The sequence below is a fragment of the Euwallacea fornicatus genome, chromosome 2 (genome assembly GCF_040115645.1).
Source record: "Euwallacea fornicatus isolate EFF26 chromosome 2, ASM4011564v1, whole genome shotgun sequence".
NCBI lineage: Eukaryota > Metazoa > Arthropoda > Insecta > Coleoptera > Curculionidae > Euwallacea > Euwallacea fornicatus.
The window spans coordinates 4,078,271-4,101,177 of record NC_089542.1 but is presented as its reverse complement, the minus strand read 5'-3'; the positions used below and the strand labels follow the sequence as shown (position 1 = coordinate 4,101,177).

Below are 22,907 nucleotides of genomic sequence, written 5' to 3'. Positions count from 1 at the left end.
CATTCGAAGTAAGTATATTACGCATTATAAGTAAGTACGTGCTGGTGTGAGGAGTAAATACACTGGCGTGAAATTTTTAGTCTTGTTCGAACAAAATCGGAAAGCAAAAAAATAATAAGAACATTTTGTTGTTATCACTTTTGACAATGTTTTCCTGCTCTGTAGCAGTAAAATTTTAAAGTAACACTGCGTTCAGACTGTGAATGTTCCCAGAGTTAGTGCGTTGTTGCTATTTCTGCAATAAATCGAGAAGGAAAGCGGAAAAGAATCAAAACATTTTTAAATCTTCATATTCAATTCATTGGAACGAGGACACGTTTAGAATGTTTATATTCAGGTGTGAGTGTGACAAGAAAGAAGAAGTTCAAATAAGTTTATGATCAATTGAATATTTGCTAGAGAGAGGACCAACAATGAGCCAAAGGGGGGAAGAAAGAAAGAGAATAGATTTTTTTTTAAATTAAATATAGAAAATTAAATAAATTCTACTTTATACCCTGAATGCGTTCCAGCGAAATTTAACTATAAAACGAGTATTTGTATGGCTATCTATTGGCCAACCATAAAACTACCGCTCCTCACTTCATGGCTAGCTTTAGCTTCGCTTATCAATCAATAATATGCAGCGCCATCTCGCTTCGCACAGCACACATCGATCAACTAGAGGGCTATTATAATAATACTAGAGGGCGCCATTCGGGCACTAAAGAACTAACAATTCACTGAGCTTCAGATCTGGCCATCCTGACGGCTAATTAAAAGGAAAATTCATTTTCTGGGAGCTTAAGTAAAACTACGACTTTTAGAGAGACATTTAAACCATTTATATTCATTCTATGTATAATACAAGACTAGAATTACAACAAGAAAATGTTAATATATAAGAATTTGCAATGCCCAGAGAGTTAGTGCTCGACTCAATACGTTTAAATGCAGTTTATTTATACAATTTAGTACTACCTCAATTGTTACGCAAGAAAGTACTTTTATTTTCATGATTAAATGACTCAATAATTGATAATTTCAAGAGTCAATTCTTATACATATCACACAAAACCTTCTCCATTGGAGTGTTACCTATCGTCTTCTGGAAAAAGACAGCTTCAATCCTGGAGGCGGGCACTATCCTCAAAAGAGGTAGCATGAGGAGCAGCCTCCCGAACCTGGCAACCTGTCCAGGCAGCTGGGTCCTGCAATGTTGCCATAGCATCACCTGAGCTTGGTCTTGAAGATTTTCGATCTGACTCGGGTCTTTTAGGCCTTTGGTTTCTGTATCGATTTTATAATGACGATTTGAATTTTTTTTTTTTTTGAGGAGGAAAGAATTATTACCTGCTCTAAAGAGAACGATCGCTTTGAGACAGGCAAACTCTGCTGGATCCACATGGACTGATTTGAACCGGATCAATGTATCTGTCAATATCCGGACGTCAGTGGTGGAATTTCCGTTCTTGGTGTGCTCGTTGAGGTTGAAGAGAGGACTGGCCGAAACGTCTAGAGGCATGCACCACTGGATTGCATTGAGGAGGAAGAGTTCACTCCATGCTTCCTCCAGGAGAATCACCTATATCTCGCACCACAAATTACCTCCCTTTTTCCTTTGACCTTAGAATCTCACCTGATCCCTGAAGGGTAAACTAGCGAAACTGGGAAGATTTTTAGCCCATTTAACAGCCATGAAAAGCAGCCTCGCAGAGGTCTCGTAAATGGTCTCGTGACAGGGGGGATAAAGGCTGGTGGCCAAACTGGCAGGCTGAGGCTCCGGCCTCACTGGGCCGCTACTTGAGGACACTCCGCAGCCTGAAGAGGGCGTGTCATCCTCTTCATTAGTGACGTCTATACTTTCTTCTGGTTTAATAAAAGAACTGTCATGTAGTGATTGTGTGTTATCAACTACTAAAGTTGTATACTCCAAAAGGATTTGTGAGAAAGTTTCCCCACTAAACGTATAAAGTTTCTTAGAGAATCTATGCATAATTTAATCCTTTTTGTTGGAAAGCGAGTACTCTAATCTGAAGGGATCTATAGAGAGTTCCTAATTATTCTTCGGGGAATTGCGGGATTGAGGCTGTTGGAATATAAAACGCTCAACTGTATTTATGCATATTTTTCTTGCATTAAGTTTATGTAATAAGGAATTTGTAGGTAATATCGAAACCCAGCAGTAATACTCTTAAAGTTAACAAGATTTGACCAAAACCACTTAAATAGTTATTTTAATTTGACACTCCGGTAATTTTAAATAATTGAATTTTTCACGAACTCTTCACCATTGATCAAATTTAGTTCCCTTGATGTTAACTTGTTAACATACAGTGCCCCGCAAATTATTATCCCAATTTCACACCCTGCACGTGTTTACACCACTTCCCACGCGAAATGAGTAATTTCCACAGGAAACAATCAGTAACACCTGCGCTGCACGAACTTGTCCAATGTCTTTGGACTTACCATCATTATCGCTATTATCGTTCTCTTTACTGGGGCTGGGTTCCCTTAAGGGTTCCCTGGGCAGTGAAGTCTGGTGCAAAGGAGGCAGGAAAGTTTGCCCGTAACGAGCCGCAGGTGAAAGGGCCATTGTGAGGGATACCGGAGGTCTGGAAATGAAAAAGTATTTGCCTGAAATCACACCTAAACAAAGACTCGGATATAGGGCGTCAGTCAGATGATCAAACAATCTAAACACGCCCAAATGGGCAAAACCCTGAACCTTTGAAGCCAAAGTAGCTTTTGTCAGACGTTAAAACATCGCTTTTGTTCACACATGAATCGGCCCTTTGAAACGAGTATATAAAGCACACAAATCGATATTACTACGCCCAGAAGTTGCTCTATAAAAAAGTGTTCAAAAGTCATACGTTGAGGAGTGTTATTCAGCACTAGCGCCCTCTCTTGGGTACTCACCCAAAAACTCCGACGGCTACTGCGGCCTCCCTTAGCGCCCTCTCTTGTTCCGCGCTCATGTCTCTCAGTGTTTCTGGACGAATGGTAGCGGTGTTCCTCGGCTGTCTCTCGTTCTGGACAGCTGAGAATAATTGGAAAAACATAAAGTCCAGGACTGACTTGTATATGGTCTTAATGCAAATTCAAGCGCTATACGGGGGAAATTCAAAGGGAATTTTTGCCATAATCAATTGGCGCCCGACAAAGGATATGCCCCGTTCGCTTTTGCGGAGCCCCAAATTGGCTTCGTTTGGCTGTTGAAATTAGACCGCCTCCAGGTTGCTCGCTGCTTTTAGTTGATGATCAGTATTTTGCTTGTGAATTGTCTAAAGCTGCGGCACTAATGGTTTGGTTTATTTTTGGTGAAAAGTCTGGATGAGAGAGACAAATAATTTGTGGATAATATTAGTTTAAAGGTGCAGGAATATATTAAACCGACAGAAAAAATAGAAAGTCAACGTGTTTAAATAAATCTACGCAAGTACTAGATGAAGAAAACGATCGTAAAGTTTAGCAGTGCTGAACTCAAAATTCAATTTACATGTAAAAGTAGCAACAGCACTATCTCAGAAGTTCAAATGTAAGACTCAAATTTTTGATACAAAAGGAGATTTGGTGTGTTTGCTCTCTGATCCAACTGAAAGTTGAAAATGACGCATAAAAATGTCTACGTCGTTGAACTTTCAACAATTTATTTATTCTTCATCGTCATCCTGAACCAACTGTAAGTGAGCGATAACTTGCACCAGTGCAATTTCTTCACTTTTACGTTGAACCAGGAACTGACGATTTATAGAGGTAATTTGCACTGGTGCAATTATCGTGAGAATTTCTCTGGTTGTCTTAGCTAAGCTCACAACAAAATCTAAAATATTTCGCACGTGCGGCAAAATTCTCCATGAATGCGCTTCATGTAATTCCCTACTTAATTCAATCATTTCGTGCAAGGATCCTGTTTTTGACCACTGCAATTTTTCACCGCTCCAACTTCATGCAACTCAAACTGACAAGGGGACTCGCGGAGTGCATTCGCTCGAGCTCTCCAACTTAGCTTGCACTCGTGCAGACTCCTGAGAAATTATTGATAACATTCGTTGCACTATCTCTGGTAGTTAGCTGCTTGGAACTAAAACTAAGCTGTAGTCAATCAGCTTGAAAACGAATTAAGTAACTTTCTATCCGTGACAGAAAAGCGCAACTTTTTGAAATTAAAGTAACTTCTTGAATTTATCGAGAGAAGGCCTCTACACTTTTCTCAATCATTGAGAATCATTTTCCCTTTCAGACCGAATATGTTTCTCATTTTCCTTGCCTTTTGGTAACCGAAACAGCTATGAACGACTATTAATTATTTCCCCCAAGTTATTATTAATTATCCCTTCTTAAGACAAACTTTCCCTGAAAGTAAACAAAAATAGAGGGCAATTCGGAGAAGCATCGGATTTAAACCTTTAGATTAATGGCCTCAAATCCCCTCTCTCGAGGCCGAAACAGGAGAGCATCAAAAACAATTTCATTCCGGCAAATCGCGGCACTCCATGACCGTTTTATAACCATCTATTCAAGATTGTAAATTACAGCGGTGTAATACGCATGCGATTTTAGCTGCGGGTCGCGAGACTGTGACCGACGCACCAACGCCGGCGCAAACAACGTCACAGTCTATCTCTTTATCCCGGGAGTTTTGGTGGAGCGTTTGGTGGGAATTAACCAGCTTTGAATCCCATTAATCAGCGTCCCGTAAATCCCGGATATAGCTGTTTGTTACGAGGAATGGATTTCGGGCCCGGCTGTGTCGCGATCCGGTGCCGCGAGTTGCCAAGTTTGATGGCCCGGTAATGGATGCGCCATGTTGCCTTTCGGGGCTTAATCCCCCCGAACGACGTTGATGGACAATTTTTCTCTACCAAGGCTTTTGCGAAATTTCCTCTAACAATGCCTGGGAAAGCCGCACAAGTGCTAACCTCGTTATCTCCTGGAGGCAAAATTGCGGCTAAAACATCGGGACGTGACAATAACTGAACGTTTTTTCACCGCGGGGGGACCAAAATTACCCCTTTGGCGCTTGCCCGCGCCACGTGCCGCGGACCGTATGCAAAATAATTGAGCGTCACATTTAAATGATGTCACGTTACTTTTGTGTCTTTGCAGCATTTAAAAAGGGCCGTCTGATCAAAGAAGGGCCCCGCGAGAGGGGAAAGGGACAGCCATTTTGCTATTCCGGGGGCGAAGGCCCGGCGCTAAATTTCATCCTGTTCAGTATTCAGGACGCGGCAACGTTGAAGAACTTCGCAGCTCTCGTAATGTTCATCGAGGCTTTCTCACTTCTCCCAGGGCTGCTTCCTAACTTTCATCCTTCACCCTCGTCGGTTCAAGGATTAGGAAAGTTGCGGGCTTGAACCCAGTTTCAGGCAAGGGCCCCTACACCGAAAGCATCGATTCTGATACGGCAATACTCCCACAAGTTAGGAAAGTCGCTAAGCAGTATCATTTTGACAAAAATTTAATATCTTTCGGTTGTTGTTATTTTTACAATTTTTTCATATAAAATATCTTTTACGTATCACTTTTCGATACAAAAAAGCGGACAATTGCATAACGGTGTTAAATTACACATTAGCCTGATCATGTAGACGGAAATCTTACGTTGTTATCTGCGCCACTGAATTGCATTCGAGCCACTGTACTTTTTACGTTCAATTCGGACAACGTGGCTCGACCATCATTTTTAGCTTGGCTCGATATGAGTCACACCTACTTACCGATATACAGGATGTTTTACTTTAAAAAATGCACTTCTGGCAGCTTCAGCGGTGAACTGCGCAAACGTTAATTTTGAGCAATTCTCTGCAAAGTAGATCCATTTTTCTGCACCCAAAATATCCACTTTATTTCGAATGCAAACCGTGTAATATCGGAAGTTTGCTCAGAGCATCATTGTGAACAAGAGCCAAACTTTCTGTCAGTGGACGTTACCTATTTTCATCCTACAGGGTGTGAAAGTTTTTTTTTTTTATTTAGTTAATTGAGAATAAATCCGCCAGTTTGTGATTTATCGCTTTGAAGTTACTTTTTGAGGGGTTTGTTTATGCCCGATATTTTAGTATTTGGTCAGTAATTTATGCGAATATTTCTGGGACATCGTGTATAATCATAATTAGGACGAATGATTCACCTTGTCATCGCCACTATTAACTTGGACCACTTGACCGATGTAAGAACCAAATTCAAATATTTGAACAACTGCCATTAAATTATATGTGTCTCTAAAAACCCGTTCCCGATTGTTAAGATGGTACTTGAGATGCAGTTAGAGCTCCTTGAAACGGTTCCATAATACAAGTTTCCAACTACATTACTGAAGATTTCGATTTTTTCATGAAATCATTGATACGTGAAACCTTAGAAAATAACGATTCAGATCATATGACTAATTTCAAAGTGATTCGCATCTTGGTCTACCTACGTTTTTCCTTTTCGTTTTCTGGAATGTTCTAGATCTGTGGAAAGTATATTGCTCTCGCCAATGGAAAAATGTTAGAAATCATTTACACAAGTCAATATAACATAAGAACAGGCGTGAAATGATATGGAAAAGGACTTCTTCGGAAAGCTTCGCTTTCCGCAAATATCTGGAAATTGTTAATTTGCTGACCGTCGTCGTTCTAGAAATACGTCTGGCGGTAGCCCCTGGATTCTTCAGTATTCGAATAGAGATTTCCTTTCTTAGTTTACAGAGAGAAGTTTTGACCTTCCCTTATCCACTTTTGAACAAAATGTGCCAATCTCACTTAGTTGGTAGTAAAGTCGTTTGAAAGTTCGATAATCTGATGGTCTGTCATTGGGATAAAGTTCCGGATAATTTAAGCAGCACGACGACTTCTAGAATTTGCGTGCGCATCAGCACAGACCATATTTCTCATCTCATTATTAGTGAATTCATTGTGTCGAGACACTCGTGAAAATCAACACAATTTACTTGCCCCATTAATGAATCAAGTCGTTCATTAATACAGTTAGGGGTAATTACCGATACTGCAACGTATACAGCAATGCCAAAAATCTTATTCCCCGTTCGTTTTGACTGAGAATGGTACGGAACTTCTCTCCTACTGGTGTGTTAGACTTCGTGCCCAAATTTAATTTTTCAAAAATTTACAAACCTCCTTTAACGTGTAGAACACATTAACATTTTAATATAAACAAAGAAATTGCATATATATTACCTTAGCACAATGACTGCCCCCCTTTCCACGGATTTTTGTCCGTATTTGCCAGACGCTCCCCTAATTTCAACGCATATCCGCCCCGACGGTCGTATTTCCTTAACTTAATTTTTAGTCACAAAACCGTTATACGCCAAAGCAATAATTTAATAACGTCACTTGGCAAACTTAGCCCCGGCTTTAAGTTAATGCCAGAATTAGGGATGAAACGGGAGAGAGACTTACCGTCCTTGTTCATCCCCATTCCCAGGCACTTCTTCAGTCTGCAGGCCTGGCATTGGTTGCGGTGCGCTTTATCTACGATGCATCTCCCGGTACCCGCCTGGCATCTAAAAAGAAAAAATAATTCTAAGAAACGCATTTAAATCTTATGATGAATTTGATCATTGTCGGTTCTACCACTGTAGGTGGTAGTAGTAGAGCTGCCGGGATTCTGAGGCAAATATGTAACAAAAAATGCACTCAAATTCTGCATCCATACGCCACTGCATTGGAAAAATTCACTCTCGGGCGTGCGCTTTACTCAGATTCGATCTGCGCGGAACGCATAAGCGCATACACTGTTCGGTGCGAAGCGCATGAATTGCTATAGAAGTTTACAAAATCCATGCGAAAGCGACTTGAAACTTTCTTAATTAATCATGCTACTAACATCTCTTCTAGTAGGATCACCGCCAGGATTTTAGGCCTTTCATCTTTTTAATATGTCTGAGGCAACTCGTCAGCGCTTTAGATATAGAATATTAAGCAGTCCTTCCCATTCTAATGCTAAAATTCGATTATAATGATATTAACGAACGAATTCAGATGAGTAAGTTAGGGTTAATACCTTTACGGCTCCTACCACACCATTGTCACAATTTTGCCAATCATTAGGTTGAGTTTGGGACACGCTAGAGATCTTTTCCTAAAGAATTCTAGAGCTTTAAGTATTGAGCTGTAGCCAGATTTTTGAAATTATATTTGTCTCTCCTAAGTCGGAATGAGTATCTATACCCCGTCAACATTGATGTTTAATGCGCCCCTCTTTTTTTTTCGAAATTAAGGCTCTTTTTTGAATAATAATTATTGTTAAACATATTAATATTTTCCAGTTAAAAAATCGGATTTAATTGAATATTTTCTTACGTTGCAGACATTTTCTTAAATTTTTCAGAAGAAAAAGTCGGAATGTTTATAGTATGTCAGTCATAGTGGCTTATTCAGCTGCGGTGGGCCTATGCTTCTTTGCCAACCAAAATCATATTTTTTGTCGTGATTAGAAACACTTGTGGTTACAGCCCTGAGAAAAATTAAAAAAACAATTATATTAGTTTATAAAATTATTATAAAGTATTATAAAAATTAAAAATATAAAATATAAAAATTATATAAATTATACATAATTTTTTTTATAAAAATGTTATTATCATTTTTAGCAGATTTTGCTGGCTTGCAGAGCTTTTGCAAATTGGCCATAACAATCAGAATAGTTGAACAATTTTAGACAAATACCGAAGTATCGCCTCAATTCGCGTGTGATTTTGGACCAATCAATGTCACAACATGTTGCAACTGTAACGGATATCTAAGACTATAATCCGGCCATTTGCGTACTTTATAGGGCATCTTTTTGCCTTGTAAAATTTTTTAGGGCCGTTCTAACAGGCGGATTGTTTAATGTGTTTTAGTCGTAATTCGGCCCTGGTACGCCCACGATTCCCCATCAATCAATATCATAATTTGTGCAACTGTTGGGGATTTTCATCGGTAATTTTCTCAAAATGAAAATTTCGACAGGCTTCCTTGAATTAAAGAATTTTTTGAAATTTACGTCAACAATCGAACTATGTACATATTTCATGTGACTTTAAGAGTAGCAACTTTAAAATGTATCCGCAGTACGCCCATGGTTTTTCACAATTTAAGGTAGGATTATTATGCTTTTTCTGGATGTCGATGACTATTACTCTACGAAAGGCGAATTTCCAAACACGATTTTCTTGTGTTGAAGAATTTGTTAGAACTTGTTTCGACGACCGGGCCATTCGATGAGTTATCGTTGCAACCGGAAATCCGGTCTCAGAACACCTTTCACAAATGAATTGCAGATTTTTAGTTATTGGAGCTTTTAACATTTTAAATTCCAATTTCCACATATCATTTTTTGGGATCCATTTTGCCACATTTCAGCTCTGTTTAATTAACTCACGGACGGGTTTCGATCTGATTAAATCCGCTTCGGCTCCCTCAAATCAATTAAACACATGCAAAAATCGTCAAAATCAACGGCAAGTACGTTGGGCCTGCAGGGAAATATCCCACCAGCTCCACCTGCCGTGCCCTATTTTTGAGTTGCTCAGCCCGTGCACAGTTTGCGCGTACCATAGTAAAAAGTGTCGAAAAACTTTAATGGATAACTTCTACTTTTAGCTTAAAACTTAAGCAATAAACTTCCAAGGATCTCGCATTCCCAAGCTGCTGCGCCGCTCTCCCGCCGCCACTGCCAATTTCCATTAATGGAGACCGCAGGTGCGCTGGAGGACAAGCGACACTTGCCGTTCAAGCTCCGCCATTCGGATATAAATTAATAACTTTTAAGGACAATGGAGGGGCTTAGACGTAGTGTTTGGTGGAATTTCCGGGGGATATGAAGGGCGGATTTATTACCCAAAGAGAAGCAAAGAGAGGGATGGTTTCGCGTTTTGACATATGCTCAAAAGCTAGATTGAAATTTACCGCTCCGTCCCTGACCCTTGGAAGGAAAATATTAAATCTTGCGTCGTAACTAAAGGAAATTTGAATAATGCAAAGGAACGCAGATTTGATTGCTGAACATCCTTTAAGGATAAATCCAGTGGAGGATTTATACAACGCATATTATACAGGGTTGCCCAAAATTAATGCCTTTGCGGTCAAACATGCTGTAGTACCTGTTTTCAATATCGCGACAACAAATAAGCCAAATTAGTCAAACTGATCGCCGTTGGATTCGATACATTTCAAAATGCTCACATTTATTGACTGATTTGTGGTCGACTGGGTCTCATTTGCATTAAACTCACGAATGCAGTTGATTACACGTCTGCGCAATTCCACTTTACGGTTTGGTGATGCGATGCAAGTTCGCACTTTTATATTATCCTGCAAGTAAAAATCCAGCGGGGCAAGATCGGGAGATCCAGCAGGCCAATCCCACGGGGTCAAACGATTAAATCAACCACGGTGAAAATTTTCAAAAGACTCTTTCCTTAGGACTTCCTGGCTACAGTGAGCCGGTACTCCAGCCAATGGGAAGTAATGGGGTGATATCCTTCGAGAGTTTGATTTTCTTTGAGATTTCTAGTTAAATTTGAATGACAGCAAGTCAGATTACAATGCTTGACTGAAATTTCCTGCAGTGGTTTGCCGAGCATGATAGTCAAGATGTCAGATCTATCGGTCGCCAGGTATCTGCAACACATGTCCGTCACGCGTCCCCAAAGAGTTAAATATTTGGGAAGCTCAACTTCGCCTCATTTTCTTGGTGATTCACCAGAATCTCTTCATTAGGGTCATCATAGCAATTTAGACTAACAAATTAACTCCCCTTTAGGACCGAATCCATCAGTCAATCTTCCATGCCACTCTAAGTAAGTGTATCCAAAATTATTGACCGATCGTTCCGGTAACGAGTTGGTGATTCGATTTCTCTAACCGGATTAAAGGACACAAAGGCCGAGCGGCACGCAATCCGTGCACACCCCGTAATTGATTTTGCTTTACACTGTGGCAATTCATTTGTCCGCTTCGAACTTTGTTAGTGACGGAAAATAAGGCTTGAGTGCATGTGCCTTTTTGTCTTTGAATTTGTCGAATTGTCTGAGGAGGATTGTGGATTTCCCCAAAGGACAGAAAATTTCGAAATGTTGCAGACATTTTTTTATAAGAAAATCCTAAAACTCCAGAGTTTTTGGATAGAAGATGAAAAGAGCTTTCGAACGAGACGTCGCAAGACGATTAGAGTTTAGGGACAGCAGTTTTGCCATTGAAACGGTACTGAACGCAGGGGTGATTTTTTTTAGATGGTCGGCTGTCATTTCGACACCTGAAAGTTGCGAATTTTTTTTATGATCCCTTCGATTTTTGCGACGGATGCTAAAACTCTACTTTCATGGTTAAAACACACAATACATATGCCTATGTGGAAATGAAAAGACTTTTCACACGAGGCACCACAGGACAGTTGGACAATTTACGGAGGCAGTCTTGCCTTGGAAAGGAGATAAAGGGCAGGGATGATTTCTTTTACACTGGACGCTGTTGTTTCGAAATCCGAGCGATCATATGCGAAAACTACACTTCTTCACGTGGAATATACAACGAGCCTGCAGGTGATTTCTTTGCAACTTAGACTTTTTCCGCAGATCACCCTATGTATTATTCGGACTTTAAATCCATAGAAAGGCCTTTTCATGGCTCTTCGTGCGTCCCCGATTCTTACAAAATTATACAACAATTTTGTGTTTACCAGAATGTCGAGTGCATCAACCTGCACCTCGTACGCCTCTGACTTCAGTAAAATTATAAGATAGTTTTGACTCAAAGGTTTGTTGAAAAATTTAAGATTTATTGCGATGTGATGGGTTAAAAGATTTTAAAAAATGCTTTAGGAAGAGATCCATTACCTTCATGTTAAGACCTCGTTCAATATCCAAAAATGGGTTTCTTTGTTTAATATTCCGAAGATTTTTGGTTATCTTTGAATATTTCCAGGACGCCATTGCTCCGAGGACTCTATATTCCCGGGGCTGCGCCCCACTTACCCAACTTTCCCCATTTCCCGGTTTCATGACCGCTTGGATTGAGGTTTTACTGTTTCCTATTTGCTTTAACGAGTCCAGCTCCACGTTCTGCAATTTTATGATGGATTTTATTAAGCCCCCTCTCTCACAGGACAAAATTATTCCCTCTCTCGGTGCACACAGATTTTAATGCTCGTTAAAGGGGTTTTAATTTTAATTTGCAGAGTAACACTAGTCGTATTACAGGCAATTAACGTTTGGAAAAATCCTACGAATGATTGAGATTCAACGACTCAGAAACATGAGGGAGATTTTAGTCAGAAAAAAACAAATGGTGGGTCCGTTTGGGTGTACAAATTACGACAAAGGCAAGGCAATTGCGTCGGCAGAACGTGTGACTTTTGGAAGCACTGAAATTGCCGGATTTGTAGATTTTTTCCGAGAATTCACCATTTTGTCAAATTGCTGAGCGTTTACGGCAGTCTGCGTTCCAGGCCAACGCTGAAGTATGAAATTAGCTTTGGAGTTCTGCATTTTGAAAGTTGGGTCTAAACTCTTGCGCGGTCAGCTTCGTTCGGCCGCAAATTTATTTTCTTTTGACAAAAAAAATAGGTTTTCCCTTGATGATTGCGCATTTCGCTGAGAAGGAACTCTTTTCCTTAATCCGCCCCTTACATCAATAAAATCCGATGAACTATCGGGGCCATAGAGCCCGGGGAAAGCAGATGGGAAAAATGGAAAGCCTGCCTCCTGCCCGCTTCATCCTAAAGGGATTTGGAAAAATACGTTCTTTGAGTGTGACAAAGCCGACGGTATGCGCCGGCCCCTTTGCCAGAGAGAGAGGGCGAAACGGCATCCAGAGCGCTATTAAATTGGAGATATACTGTCACTTGGAAAAGGTCTCGGAAAATGATTAGTGCCAGTCAAAGTACAATAAAAAAGTAAAACCACTTAAGTCTATGTCTTTCGTGGGCCGGGAGGGAAGTCAAGACTGGGGGGATTCATTTAGCTGGAACGAATGGCGCGGGCATGGGCGTAGAAGTAAGCAAGTGCATGACGCTTCCAGCGCAACAAGGCAAAACTTCGAAGGCAACAAGGCACTCGTCGTCACAATAATCGCCCTTCAAAGGTCTAAATTGGGCACTTAAATCAACATCCATCCCCATTAGTAATCGCTCAACGTTCCAGGGACAAAACGAAAGAAAACACATTCCATTGGGGCTTTACCGGGTCATAACCCAATCACCCCAAATGAGATATTGTTTTGGAAACAAAAGCGGCGCTATCAGACGAGAGAAGCGATGCGATGTCTCCGCGCTACAAATTACATCATTTTTCCAAATCCCATTCGTTAAAAGTTTTCCAATCCCGGTGTCGAGAGCGACACCCGGCCATTGCGAGATCGATTTCTATTATTTTTATCGCACGAGGGGATTTTCTATTATGTCTTTTTCCCCCCTTGAAGCAGTGGCGCGCCCGCTTACCTGTAAATCAGCTTCCTCCTCACTGAGCGCTTGAAGAAGCCGGAACAACCGTTGCAAGCAAGAATTCCATAATGTTTTCCCGAAGACGTGTCCCCACATACCACGCAAATCAGTCCCGGAGTGCCCTTTTTGGTGGGCAGGCTCCACGGAGGTGGCGGCGTTCGGGACGCTTGGACTAAAGTCTGTGAGGTGGGCAAGCACAGTGCTAGAGGGTGGTCGTTTTCTGGATTGTAGCAATCTGCGCTGCCTGGAGATGTGCGCAAATCTGCAACATAGGCAATTAGGAATTAATTGCTTGGTACGAGTAAAAAAAGTTACTCGAGAAAATCAATTATTAAATATATGAAAGTGATTTTTTAATGAATTCTACGATGGTGTAAAACGTAAATTGATCTCAGGGTTTAAGCAGGGGGGCCCACAGCTGCCTTCTAGCGACAATGACTCTAAACTACCCCAATTACCTCCTCCCCTTCCACTCAAAAAACAATTTGCAGACATCCCTCCATGACCTGTCTCTACCCGGAAAAAATCACTCGAACATCGCATCGCAAAAGACAAAGTGGTCCCCGGTGCATTGCATCTCTCGGCCCTTGGCCCAGCCCTTGAACTGATACAGAGGGTTTATGAAATCAGTTACAGTCAAATTGACGTTGGAGTATTAATCAAGTGTGTCCGGGATTAACGTGAGAGTGCCGCTCCGGTCCCATATGTCAATATGTGACAGGCCGTCGTCCCTGTTTACACATGTGCCCCCTAATTAGGGTGGCGATAAATCGAATTAAAATCGTCCCTTCCTGGCATCTTCGTTTTTGCTATAGGCGCCCTATTTAGAATATTTTCATACTTTTTTCCCGATTGCTTTAGGGGTAGCTTCATCCCCCATATACCCACTATAAGGTCTAGCATTAGACATCAATTAAAATCAAACCTAATCTTCTAAATGCGTACACATTACACCATAAAAACTGATTTTCATAACAATAGGGCCCGAACTCCCCTTTAACGCGTCCCAACTAGGGCCATATGTAAAGTGCTACAAAATATTTTCGGATCGAATATCGTCCCGCGCTCTAAGAGCTTAACTAGACAAAGACACCGGCCCCCATGTATTGCGACAGTTAGATAGAGATGGGTTGAGGTCGAGGGATTAAGTGTGTCTCTATTTAATTCCGGCGTATTAATTTGTATTATATGGGGATAAAGTGGTGGCACTATGATGGAAAGTTTTGGCAAGTGTATTGAGGGTGGCAAGCCCTTTTCGAGGGAGTTAGGGCCTCTATCGATAACGTACCATGTGGTCAAGCAAATTAAAAATCTATTACGTTTAAAGGGAGATTTTGCGGGGATTAATCGCGCGTGGATTCGTCAAAAAGGGTGTTTTGGAACAAGATTTTTACGGTGGTTGCGCGATTGATTGGGGTCAGGAGGGCATGAAAGAGACTCTTGGCTGAAATAATACAAAATTCATCATCTGGTGGAGTATTTCCAGTGGGACTTCAGTGAGTAGTGCCCGTAACACGTAAAATTTCTTATTTTCTTTTTCTCAAAAATCCATTACGATGCGTCAGACGTAAGTTTGTAGAACTCCGAAAATTCAAGAGATAATTTTGGTCAAAACAACGGAATCATCATTAATGCTCGTCCATTACAAACCTCCTAAATAACCCTTGAGGCACGTCACTGAATTCCAAGCACCTGATAAGTTCCCAATATGTAATTTTTCAAATTAATTTTTCAAAAATTAGGGTCGCCGTTTGCCTTCTTTACAAGTGACCGAATTAAGCTAAACTTGTCATTTTTGGATTTTCTCCTTCTCAAGCGCTCCTTCGAACTTTTTAAATTGGTGAAATGCACAAAACCAAGGAAAAACACCAAAAATCTTACTCCTAATACTCATTATTCAAATAATCTACGCCCCTGATTATTAAATTAATGCCTTTTTAAATTTTTTGGTGTCTGTATAGTGAAAGTCGGGAACGTAATGAGAAGAGTTTTTACGGGGCACCGACATGTAAAAATTCTAAGATATTTATTTTCCAGAATTGCGGCTTTGAGGCTTAAATTTCCACGAATATGACATTACAGCGATTTTAGCATTATTTTTTAAAAGTCAGAAATGTACTAGAAAAAAATTAAACCGATGTATTCGGATAAAAAAATTAAGTGATAACACTGCTATCTTATCGTTAATACTGACAGTTCGACTAAATTTTTCAATTTTAATTCTGCAAATATCAGGGCAGGAGTAAGTGAAATTTGTAAGGGTGGAAAAATGTAAAAACGATTAAGATATTTGGCTTTTCGAATTTTCAAGATTTAAGAAGTATCTGACTGCTTTATGCCACCGTACGTGATTTTAATGCGGCTTTATTAAGCTTAAAAGATGTTTATGGACAAATTTTGCTCTTCTTAAAATGTTAGAGATGTACTGAAATAAATTTAAAATCGATGGAATCGCATGATGAACAGTAGAAACATTAAATGTTCAATTTCTGGTACTGATCGTTCAATTAATCTATGCCGCCGATTTTAAAGCACTTTCCAATTTCACGATTTCCGCAGACAAAATTGAGCTTGTCTGCGTTTAATTCTGAAAAACCACGAGGTTGGCAACAACATCCATGCGCAAAAATTAAAAAAAAAAGGTGAAGTTAATTATCCCATATCACTGATTTTAACAAGTCTTTAAGCCCACGATGGTCATGGACAAATTGCACCACCCAACCCCATTTGGAAAAAGTCGGGATCGAACAGGAAGAATTTTGAAATGCTGTTGAAATACAGTGGAGAAAATTCAAACAAACAAAAAGACATTGGAACGCACGTGTTCTTGTAGCTCTTCGTAATTTCGGAAGAAAAAAAAATTATTTTCAGCAAAGTCAGGTTTGCACTTGACTAAATTGAAATCGGCAAAATTCTGATCAGGTCGTGGCAAAAAGTAAATTTGAAAAAAATATGCGTATTAAAGGAAGGTTTGAAGGTGTTGAAACCAGTAAAAAACGCTTGAGGCAATCAAGTTTTAGAATTTCCAAAATTCAAAAGAAAATTGATAGAATCCAGCCACTGATTTTGATGCAGTTGTAAGCCCTAAATATTAAAGAATATATTATGGCATTTCCAATATTATTTTGGAAAACTTAGGGAGGTTCTCGAAAATGTTTTAAATTCACTAGAACAGAGATGGAAAATAATACTAAAGTGTATCAAAAAATTTTATTTCTGAGAAGTGTAGTCTTTGATACCTAGAAGCACAGGCGAAAAAGCTGTAAAGTGAAATAAATTCAAAAACCCTGACGAAGTCTTGGAATCGGACATGTCTGGAGTTATTTTGGAAAAAAATGGGTCCAATGTACAAGAAATTTATTCTACCTTTAATAATTTCCTGTTATTGAGAAGTAAATATAATTATTAAAAAAAATGCTAAAAATGATTTGGAAGCATACTTCAGAAACGTAGAAAACTGGAAGAAACACTGAATAACAAAAATATATATATATATTTAGAGAATTTTGTATATTTCTGAAGCGACGGATACTAGGAAACCGACGCTCTGAAGTCTGAAATAATGTCCGGATAATACTAGAATTCTTTCTGTAATTTAATATCGAAGAAATGAAAATCTTACCAGTAGGATGTATACTATGGTCAGGCGACCTGGAATGATGCACCCCCAACAAATTCGACGGCTGCGACACACCATCCATACTAACAGTCACGATTAAATCAAACACTAACCAGCAAAACCAGCACTAATCACTCGCACAACCCCCAAATGTGGAACCCAACAGGTAGGGTGCACCTGCAGAAGAGAGACCAAAGGGTGTTGACCACCCCGTCCGGCTGCAGGAAATGATCAAGAAGACATATAGAGGGGTGCGTTAGGTGGTGAACGTCAGACACGGGGCGGGATCAGATCTCGCCACCCTGTATTTAACTTCTGTTGTGGCGTATGCGGCTGCGTCCTCCCTCGGCAGCCCCCCGCATCCCCCCACCGATTTCAACCCTGCCACCGTTAGAATGTGCCCCTTTTGATTTAATGGTGTTGCGAGACGAGACGTCCCATTTATATTCATGGGGCTTTTGAGTAACTTTTCCCTTTTCTTTCGCCTTTCGGGAGTTAAAGTTTATTTAATGCAATGAGGATGGAGTTTTTGGGGGGTTACGAGAAGGGGGTGACTAATGGGGTTCTGATGATGATTTGGAGCAAACGGGTCAGTTTGAAAATGGATGATTTTGATGAACTTGAGCGATTGGTAATTAATTGGTGTTATTCAAGTCTGGAAAAAGGTGAATTTAAATTTTGCAAGGTGTGTTCGAATTGAAGGACATCAGGAATCCTGAATCTAAAACCTTCCGCAATTTATGCGTTTTGTGTTTATGCCTGAAAAACTTAATTTTTCTCGACAAAATACTTGAAAAGTTGAAAGCATGCAGAAACCTGAATCTGGAACATTAAGGAATGGAACGTCTCAAGGAAGGACTTATCAGAATCAGGTTTTTGAATTTCTTCAAATGTAACTGAAAAACGTTTCTGAAGCCTCAATGGTCGGGATTTTTCGATGTCCAGACAATTTTTCAAGCTTTCAAATTGTGTAATTCTGAAAGTTATCAGATAGTGGTTTCTCTAAGACTTCTGATTTTTATCTTATAGAATCCATGTGTGTCAAATGCTTAATTTGGCTTATCGGAATGTTTGAAAATTTAAGGATGTTCAGAAACGTGAATCGGCAACTTTATGGAACAGAACGTTTTAAAAACGTAATTTTCAGGATCAATTTATGAATTTCTTATAACTTGACTGAAAAATATTTCCGAAGGCCCAGGTATCAGGATTTTCGGTTTCCGGGCACTTTTCATATCTCTTTTCCAGTGAAACCTGACAATTGAAATGTGTTTCGATACAACATTAATCAACTTTCGGACTTTAGAAACCGAATCCCATAGAGTATATTAGATGAAAATAAGAAGATATTACCAAGCGTGTATCTGGAAATTTTCAAAACTAGACAGTTAAAAGGAATTTGAAACGTTTTAGGAAATCGAAAAATCCTGCTAGCTGGGCGATCAAAAATATTTTTTACTTAAGTGAAAAGAAACTTGGAAATATTATTCTGGAAATTTCTTGCTCGAAAGATTTCAATCTAAATTTGAAGAATGTCAGAAAAGTCCAAAAGCTGAAATGTTCCATAGGGAGTAAATGTCTGACGACGTAGAGCTTTTAGATATTGAAAATATCCATGACTTTAATTACTTAATATTCCGAAACTTGATTCTAAAGTCTTCAGAGCTAAAATTTCAGATGTTCTGAAGGAAATAATCTTCACCACCCTAGAAATTCTGACATTTGGGTTTTGGAAAACTGAATGAGCCAAGCCTGCTTGAGAATTTGAATGCTGCCAGGAAAAAAGCTGGAATGATTCCAGACGCATGAATCTGAAAGCTGAGACCTGATCAGAACTTGAAAAATACTATAGTTTGCGGAGAATTTTTTTTTAAACCTGAAATAGGAAACTTTTCATAATCTAGAAGAGAAAGGGACAAATCCTGGAAAGTACTTTATTTAAAAAGTTCGAAAGTTCCTAATATTGCTGTTACGAAACCTTGAATATTTACGTGTATTTTCTAATAGCCAAATGTGGATATCACAATTTTCAGGACCTGAAACAAGGAAGAGAATATCAAAAATGCTGTAATTCAGGAATTCGCCAATTCCTTCACGAACACTAATTACACTCCCCAAACTGGAATATTCAGCAGTTAAAATTAAAAGATGGTGCCGGTTTTCACTTGTTAATGACAATAAAATACTTTAACAAGAATTTTAATGATGATAAAATAAATTTATGATGATTAAATAGATTATTTAAATAAATTTGAACTGCAAGGTTCACATGGCAATCGTCAGTTGGTGGCACTCGAAACTTAATCACCTCCGCTCAATATCCATTTGTAAACGCTCCCCCGACTCTCATTCTTTCGGTCACAGTCTGGCCAACTGTTGACTTGTGAGTTGACGGTTGGCGGCGCGTGAGCTGCGCCATTGGCCGCGCCACGCTAATCCCATTGGCCTGGCGCCGTGCTCTTTCACGGGGCCGCCACGCCCAACCTCCTACCACCCACCGCCCGACCACTGACCTGCCACCGCCGCTCCATCGCAGGGGGCCTTAGATTCAAATTGCCGGTCATTCTGATGTCTCCGCTGTTCTTTTGTTTTTTTTTTGTTTTTTTTTCAGAGGTGGGGGTAATTGATTAGTATAAATAAAGAGAGCACTCGGTCGGATTGATGAGGGACTTTAAGGGCGAAACAATGATGATGTCGTCATTATAATTGCGCTCCGGATTAAATCTGCGTTTGAATTTGCCGCAGAAATTTCCATTCCAGTTCCAAATGTCACTTTAATTATTCGATTAAATTCAGTTACAGCAGCGTGGTCAATGTTTAATTATTTATTATATGGCCCCCATGGGCGTCGCGCGAATCGCAACAAGATTGAGTTATATTCCTTTGAAAAAATTTTAGAATGTGCTGGAGGTAGTCTGTTGCTGGATGGCGGTTGCGAGCTTTTTAGAAGGTTCTAGAGCGGATTTCTGCCTTATTACTTCAAGGAGGTTTCGGGAGGCTGCGCCCCTGGCGAAATTATAGCGTATGTAATGCATCAGATGCAAATGCACCTACGTGCATAGGGAACAAACGGATTTATGTTTAACAAACTGTTCAATAGGAAATGAAATGTTTGAAACCACACAATCAAATTAAATGCTTTGTTATTCCAACCAATAATAATTCGCATTGTACTGTGCGACCTTTTTTATTTCGCCGCGGTAATTGCAGGATAAAACAACTTAGGTGTGAAGTGCATGGGCTTGTTCACGATTTGGTATTAATGGAAATTTACCTCCACATGGAAAACAATTTATGTAAGTGGACGGTGCATCGATCTAACTTGTGTCTAAAGACCTTTGCGAAAACAGAACGTCACAGCCAAGCTTACAAAACAGATTTAATCCGAACTCTTAAGTTACATAAGCGGACGTCTGAGCAGTAAAATTTGAATTGCAGGGGTGGATTTTGGCCCCTTCAGACTTTTTTTGCCTTTTCAGATCCTCAAAAAATCAACAATTAGGCAAATTTACGAAATGAAACGTTGCTTCGCACTTCCCGTGGATCAAGATCCATTTATCTTCCCTGAAAACACTCTAAACTCAACTCAACTTTGTCCATAATTTATTATTTCAGAGTTTCCACGCTCTCATACAGTTAATTTAATATCTCACGGCCAGAATAGGTCTTCTTTCGTTCACAGTAAAGTTTACGTACGTTTTCAAGATTTTCAAGCCTTCTTCAAGTGCTCATAATTATTTTAACTTTCTGTCATGTGGGGTCGGGTTTCCGAGATATCAGCGCTTAAAGTTTGAAAACTGGCAAAAATGGGGCATCTTGCAAAATCGCGAATATTAGGTTTAAAGTTGCCCCACATCTCGGGAACTAAAAGAGATGGAACGCCGCTCCCAGTGCGAGCTGGAAATATTGGTCAACACTTGGAGAGAGTTTCGAATTGGAGTTTTGAGTCTAAGAAGGCCTAAAAATATTGAAAAACAAAGGTGAAGTCGAATATTGCACATTCAGACACCTGAGCCAGGAAGTGTGAGCGCTTGAACAGTGTTCTGATCTTGAAAGTCTGCTCGTCCGAGCGGCTGGAAATCTTGGAATGTGGGGTTCGAAAATAATTTAGGGGAGTAAAATGTTGGTGTCGGATTCAAATTTACTCTGGACAAAGGAATTTTTAGTCCGTTCCTGTAATGTACTTTTGTTTGCAGGGATAAGGGCGAGTGAAGCAAAGCCCATCGACCGGGCCGAGGGCTGCAACAGATATGTGGGCAACCGACGACGTCACCCCGTCCCCGCCAATCACCGTAATGTCGAAACCATGTCGTCCCGTTTTAATCCCCTGCCGAGGTTTCGGGACACGAACCACCGCGATGACATGAAGGAAAGTGGGAACTTTTCTGGAACAACACATAAATTGCTCAAATTATTCTAGTGAAAAAAAACTCGTTTCAATTAATCACATAAATGCTCCAGAAGTCACATCATACGTTAATCTTTAAAAGATTATGTCTGAAAATTTGTAGTCGTTTTCACTACCTCCAGGATTTCAAACAATTAATAGTCCCCTGGCCCTTCGTGGTAATACGATAAAATAATAAACGTGGAAGTTAATCGTCCTCAAAAGGGCCACGTGCAGGAAACAAAAGAAGGTCTATCTGGCGTAGAAGGCAATATTCGATGTTCAGAAAGGTATGAAGAGACGTCAACTACAAGAACTGCCACCTGGGGAGATGACAGGAAGGCATTGGTTTTATTGCGCAGGGGTGGCATGAAAATATTCCTTTTTAACAATAAAAAAAAAGCAAAGTCAATGAAGGTTGTGTCAGGTGTGCACGCCGGCCATTGCGTATCACATCTCACATTTTTGAGTAAAATTTATTCAATATTTTTAGTTTATTTTCTGGCGATTTTGGGTCGATTTGCCAGTCCTCCTCTGCGCTCTGCCAGTTATAGAGCAAAATATATAGATAAGGATTATTTGCGTGTTTGGCAATAAATGAAAGCGCCCTGCATGCTTGTCCGTTATTTTGCGGGCCTGGCAAAGATTGTTTTGATTGCTTGTCATCTTCAGAGATTTCCATGGAAATTTGCTCAATTTCAGCTGACTGAATGGGCACTTTTTTGTGACTTGATGACATTTTGGAAGCACTTCAAATATTGCTCTCCCTAAGTTTTATTATTTTAAACACATACATGTATTTTATCAAATATATACATTATTATTTATCCTTATCTTTTTTTAATTAGGAATATTATTTCTTGAGAGTCTCATTGATTTGCAGAAGATGTAGTGTGCATCATACAAAATCAGTATTTTATAGTTTTAGCTCCGCTAAATACAATGAATCGAATGCGCAAAAGTGCTAGTGATAGTGATTGAAATAAACGTTAGGAAGAGTGAGGTTAAGTAAAAATTTTAAAGTGAAAGTTTTGCATTTTAAAAGTCTCTTTGTGCATTATGAATGCAAATGTCTGGATGGGAATTGATGCCACGTTTGTATATTGTTCTTTTTATTATTTCATCAGGTATTATTATTCATAATCTACATTATGTCAACATGTCTGTTTTTTATATTATATGGCGTATATCACTTGTCAGTTAAAAATGCCAGTGTTTTTGACAAGTGACATGGTAGAGAAAGACAGCTAGCCTCACGAGTTGAACGCATCTGGTAAGTTTTAATTTATTGTCCAAACTCACGCCCAAGTATTTTATGCTCGGCTTGGGCTTCGTTAATTGCTGTATAAATAATTCATTTTTACAATTTGAATATTTAATATTTATCCGCGTTTTGTTTTAGTCTCCATTTGTAGAGTCATTTGATAGTACTATCTATCAAGGTTTGTACCGCCTTCACCGTTCCACTTGTGGTTTTAGCGT

The 22,907-nt window shown here is 39.7% G+C and overlaps 1 protein-coding gene across 2 annotated transcripts; it reads right to left on the bottom strand.

The window, feature by feature from the left end:
• Positions 1-821: 821 nt before the first annotated feature.
• LOC136344404 (photoreceptor-specific nuclear receptor-like) lies at positions 822-17,277 on the bottom strand. 2 transcript variants are annotated; one of them, XM_066291850.1, is made up of 8 exons: positions 17,042-17,277; positions 13,417-13,681; positions 7,395-7,498; positions 2,905-3,025; positions 2,452-2,597; positions 1,619-1,845; positions 1,333-1,564; positions 822-1,269 (listed from the first exon to the last, which is right to left on the bottom strand). In XM_066291850.1, exons 1-8 carry the CDS (start codon positions 17,118-17,120, stop codon positions 1,031-1,033), a joined length of 1,413 nt encoding a protein of 470 aa, XP_066147947.1. In that variant the 5' UTR covers positions 17,121-17,277; the 3' UTR covers positions 822-1,030. The 2 variants fall into 2 exon arrangements, with proteins under 2 accessions (XP_066147947.1, XP_066147936.1); XM_066291839.1 differs by having other exon boundaries at positions 1,619-1,848; positions 17,042-17,273.
• Positions 17,278-22,907: the final 5,630 nt, after the last annotated feature.

Excerpts from the sequence above, each read along its gene's own strand:
- LOC136344404 (XM_066291839.1), bottom strand. The coding sequence starts at position 17,120 with ATGGATGGTGTGTCGCAGCCGTCGAATTTGTTGGGGGTGCATCATTCC. Across the intron at positions 7,499-13,416 it reads AGGAGGAAGCTGATTTACAG|ATGCCAGGCGGGTACCGGGA; the intron begins GTAAGCGGGCGC and ends TTTTCTTTTTAG. Across the intron at positions 1,565-1,618 it reads GTTTACCCTTCAGGGATCAG|GTGATTCTCCTGGAGGAAGC; the intron begins GTGAGATTCTAA and ends TGCGAGATATAG.